Source organism: Penaeus japonicus, unplaced genomic scaffold, assembly GCF_977035675.1.
Source record: "Penaeus japonicus unplaced genomic scaffold, GWHDUDI00000001_assembly GWHDUDI00000001, whole genome shotgun sequence".
Taxonomy (NCBI): Eukaryota; Metazoa; Arthropoda; class Malacostraca; order Decapoda; family Penaeidae; genus Penaeus; species Penaeus japonicus.
In genome coordinates, this window is record NW_028234403.1 from 41,084,643 (window position 1) to 41,089,642 (window position 5,000).

The following is a 5,000-nucleotide window of genomic DNA, read 5'->3' on the forward strand; positions in this document are numbered from 1 at the left end:
TTGTGGAGACTCCACCGACAAGTAACGGAGAGACTGCAATGCTGCAGGTTCTAGTACCGACACGTCTCCGCCGTTGCAGATGGTGTTGCTGAAGGTATAAAACTCAGTCCTTGTCCCTACCAAAGCTCTCACGACATCCTCGTCAGAAACGGTGCAGGAGTCTAAGCGCAGAGAGTGCAAATCACAAGGCTTCTTCTGAAGGTTAGCAAGGACTTCACTGCAAAGTTCACCTGACACATGAGCGGAATGAAGCCGAGGAGATCGATCCATTATGCTAGATAAGAGGCCTTCCTCCATCGCTATACTCTCTAGACTTAGAGTTTCTAGCCTAAAGGAAGATACGTCTTTCAGCTGCTGTAGTATTTCATGGCATTCGTCTTGGTCAAGGTGCACGGGCTTTTCAGCACTAAGGGTGATGTGTCTGACATTTGTTAGAAGGTGGAGTAGCAAGAGCAGCTTTAGGTCATGTGATGAGCTTATCTTCATGTTATATGCGACGTGTGTAATCAAAGTTGTTCTTATATTGATTGGAAGAGAAGACACAAGAATTTCACATAAGGCCTGTAGATTCTCCTGTGGATAAGAATGCACAATGTATATCACAAACATCACTATTAATAACTGATACGAAGGTCATCATATATTATAGGGTTTTATTTTTTAGGACACAACATATATCAATAGGGCATACCATGATTTGATGTGGCACAGTATGAGCAACCTGGCTGGACACACGATCCATGAGGATGTAACGGAGGGGTTTTGGCTGCTTGTGTGGGTCTTCACGGCGCCATTCTAGAAAAGAACGGAATATTTTTTACCTATGTGGTAATCCGAGGTGACCTATGTACCAGGTAGGCCTGTTCTTAAAAAAATAATAATAATAATGCTTAGTGGCAAGCGACTTCTAGATGAGTGAAGCATTTACCTGGCTATCTAATGGAATATTACCTTGTATGTGTTCGTTCCCTCTGTTAACGTACAATCTAAAAACACGTTAATTTCCATTCCATGTCTATGACGAACAAAAAAGAATAAACTTACTAAGAGTCATCGGTGCCTTCACAGCCTTGCATTCCTCTCCGCCTTGCATGTCACAAAACTTATTAATTTCACCTTATCAATATTCTCACAACCAGCTCGAGAGTTCTTGCCTCCTGCTGATCAGCAATGAACAATGATAAATGGCCAGGAAACCGCCTCATATTTATATACGCGATCGATATCTCTAGATACAAGTGTGTGATTGTGTTTGTATTGGCTGAGGAGCGAGGGAGGAGCTAGCCTAACTCTGACGTCAGTTTTCATGCCTTTAGTGTCGAAAGATTTTGATTTTGAAGGAAAATGGTGATTAATGATACTGCAAAAGTAATTAAGTATGATGATAATGACACTGTATATATATATATATATATATATATATATATATATATATATATATATATATATATATATATATATATATATGTATATTTATATATATATAAATATATATATATATATATATATATATATATATATATATATATATATATATATATATATATATATATATATACATACATACACACACACACACACAGACACGCATATGTATATACACTGTATGCGAGTGTGTGTGTATGTGTGCATGTTTGTGTGTGACATAGACTTTTTAACGTTAAGGATAATCCCTTTACCACTTACATATCACACATCTCCCACAAAGAAGGAACACTACATTTGAATTCCCTCCCTTTATCTTATCAGCTTTGTTTACAGCTTTTACTCACCTTGGATAATATAGATTTACACACGAATACTGGTAAACAAAAAGCATTAACATACAAACATATAAAGCCACAAGAAATGATGATACTAATACTAATACTCAGACACAACGTACCCTACCGCGCTTGAACACATACGAGCATGAATGTCATTGCTACGCCTTTTCCCCCGAATGCCGTCTGATTCAGTTCCGTCCGGGCTGATCCCGTTGTCTGGGTTGTCTCCTTTTAACTTTGGAATGTGACTGGTGAGTCATCTTCATATATATATATATATATATATATATATATATATATATATATATATATATATATATATACATATGTGTGTGTGTGTGTGTGTATGTATATTAAAATAGTGAAACCGAATGTGGATTATCAATTAATTTCCAATATTCTCTTTCCATCGTTTTTTCCCTTTTTTGCAAGATAATATAGGATTTCTGGAATTAGAGTTCTACTACTTAATGATAATTTATCAATAAATAGCTGGTCCACATTGATCATGAATCACATGCTCTGAATAGATATAATATATTAATTCAAAAAAAAAAAAAAAATGCAACAGTTATATGTACATCTTTTAAATAAATACAATAAGTTATATCACTATATATAGAGAGAGAGTATAAAATTAATTCGTATACAAATATACATTTCAATACATATAAGTTAAATTAGTAGATACACTAAGCAGAGGTTGATTAATATGTAACAATATTCCGTTGCCGTTGCTAAGACTGCTCTCCAGCGAGGTGAAAGCAAGGACCGGAATGAATGGGAACCTCTTGAGATCGAGCGACAGTGTCTGGAGATCAGACAGACACAGGAGGGATGTGATGGCGTGAAGTGACAGCGATCCAGCACCTAAGAAGATGGAACGACCCATTATGCTGGATAAGAGGCCTTCCTCCATCGTTATGCTCTCCAACCTAAGAGTTTCCATCCTGAAGTGCGTCACGTCCTTCAGCAGCTGAAGTATTTCAAGACATTCGTCTTGGTCAAGGTGCACGAGTTCATCAGCGCTTAGACTGATGTGTCTCACGTCCGTCAAAAGATGTAGCAGCAAGAGCAGCTTCAGGTCCTGCGTTGAGATTATTTTCATAGAGGATGCTATCTTTTTCATCAATGTTGTTCTCGTTTCGATTGGAAGAGAAGAAGTAAGAATTTCACAGAAGGCCCGCAAATCCTCCTGTAGATATAATTGCACGCTTTAAACAAAACAAAAACAAAATATAAAAAAACTCTATACAGGTGATAGAAAAATGGCATTATTACATATGTTATGTTACAATTCTCCTGTTACAAAAGATAACAGAAGTGCATACCGTAGATTGATGATGTGATGCAGTTTGGGCAACCGAGGTGGATAAACGATCCAAAAGGATGTCACGGAGCTGTTGAGGCTGCTTGTGTGGGGCTGCACGGCGCCATTCTGAAGAACAATAGAACAAGAGATGTTTAGTCAATCAAGGAATCTTTAGGTATGTAACAATCCCAAGTGTTTACGCCTTTTATGATACTTCACTTATTATATAGTGGATATCAATATTTATACAAAATGGGAATATTGGATATGTCAACAAATTCGAGACGACTACACTAATTAACTAGATATTTAGAAAAACAACAACACTGTTGTAGCTCGTTTCTTTTGTAATATGCTATGCAACACGGTCCTCGAGCATTTCATACCAACATCTACCTCCATTTCATACTCTTATTTCCATCGCAGAATCAAAACGCTTCACTTACCGGAACTAACTGATGCCTCCACCACCTTGTATTCCCCTTTGTCGTCCATGTTTCAAAATGTAGGTCTCACGCTATCAATATTCTCCTAACCCCTTCACAGGCGTTGCTTCTTGCACCCGAGTCGAGACCAATCAATGATCACGGCCATGAAACCGGCTCCTTTATATACTCAGACGCCCACTCCGGGTACAGATGCGTTCGTGTGTTTGTACGTTGGCTGGAGGGCGAGGGAGGACCTTGCCCACTTACATTGCCCTGCTGTTTCACGGACATTTATATGAAGCACGAAATCATAAGATTTTAGGACTATCATCATTCTCATTATTGTTATTAGTTCATTATTTTCAGATCATCGTAATTTCCGTAGTGCAACTTGTAATTTGGCAAGGCATAACCTAACCTAACCTAACCTAACCGTTGAAGGCTGTTGGGTACTCTCCTGCTGATCAGCTTAGGGTTGATCCGAATGAAACGCGTCTTCACCCACATATGTCGTGTTGTCCTGGACCGACATGGTATCATTCATTGGTACATATCATGACATTCCCACTACACCTGACCAGTGCTTCGCTAGCACGGACCGTCAGCGAAAGTGTCGGTCAAAATATCTTGCTTATTCAATGACCCTGGAGAATGATGTGAATATGGGCCGTGCAGGGGTACCCACAAGCAGCTGCAGCTGCTGAACTGCTTCATCTGAGGTCGTACTCTTGTATGTCGCAATGCGGATGAACATAAATTGCATGCATTCAGACAGACATATATATATATATATATATATATATATATATATATATATATATATATATATATATATATATATATATATATATAGAGAGAGAGAGAGAGAGAGAGAAAGAGAAAGGGAGAGAGAAAGAGAGAGAGAGGGGGGGGGGGGGGAGAGAATTTCACATTAAACCTTATTCAAAAACAGTTACTTTCCTTTCATTGTGTTTACCTCCCATCGGGAAGTATTCCCCTCGCCGATGTCCTGAACTGAAACTCTGTCATTGTGAAAAGTTTCTGAGAATTTAATTGATTAAAGGCGCTGTCACACTAGCACTGTACCCTTCAATTTTCTGAAAAATTGTCAATTTTTGAGCGAATTGTCGTTTTTCTAGTCAGACGATAATTCTGAGTTTCCGCGTGAAAACATTTCCGTCGTCTATTAAGCCAAGCGGACTCAAATCAAGAACTATATTTTAAAATGTTTGTATTTGTTTAAAATTATTAATTATAATAAAATTTAATGAATCTTATTTTTCTTATAAATATTATGAAATTAACAAATATAAATATGCAAATCTAAATTTTATTTCCATAATTAAAAATTGTTTTAAGTGCTCGATTTAATTGTTTACATCCGTCAGCCGCAGAGCGCGCCATTTCTCCTCCAGCTTTGAAACACATTGGACTGTGCCAATTCTCTTGCATGGACACACGCCCTTCAGAGGAATATTTGATTGAGAACATTTT

At 37.7% G+C, this 5,000-nt stretch overlaps 2 protein-coding genes across 2 annotated transcripts in view; both read right to left on the reverse strand.

Annotated features, from left to right (window-relative positions):
* Nucleotides 1-1,176, reverse strand: part of LOC122244497 (uncharacterized) — a 2,177-nt gene extending 1,001 nt beyond the window's left edge. The window contains exons 1-3 of the mRNA XM_043002420.2: nucleotides 1,045-1,176; nucleotides 692-795; nucleotides 1-573 (exon numbers count right to left, since the gene is read on the reverse strand). The exon at nucleotides 1-573 is cut by the window's left edge and continues 1,001 nt beyond it. Coding sequence (XP_042858354.2) covers nucleotides 1-573; nucleotides 692-795; nucleotides 1,045-1,093 — 726 coding nt within the window. The 5' untranslated portion in view covers nucleotides 1,094-1,176. The remainder of the gene's footprint in view (nucleotides 574-691; nucleotides 796-1,044) is intronic.
* Nucleotides 1,177-2,427: 1,251 nt separating this feature from the next.
* On the reverse strand, nucleotides 2,428-3,573 carry LOC147472541 (uncharacterized). The gene is made up of 3 exons (XM_086546503.1): nucleotides 3,525-3,573; nucleotides 3,098-3,204; nucleotides 2,428-2,961 (listed from the first exon to the last, which is right to left on the reverse strand). The coding sequence occupies exons 1-3, from the start codon at nucleotides 3,571-3,573 to the stop codon at nucleotides 2,428-2,430; spliced, it is 690 nt and encodes a 229-aa protein (XP_086402629.1).
* Between the last annotated feature and the right edge of the window lie 1,427 nt (nucleotides 3,574-5,000).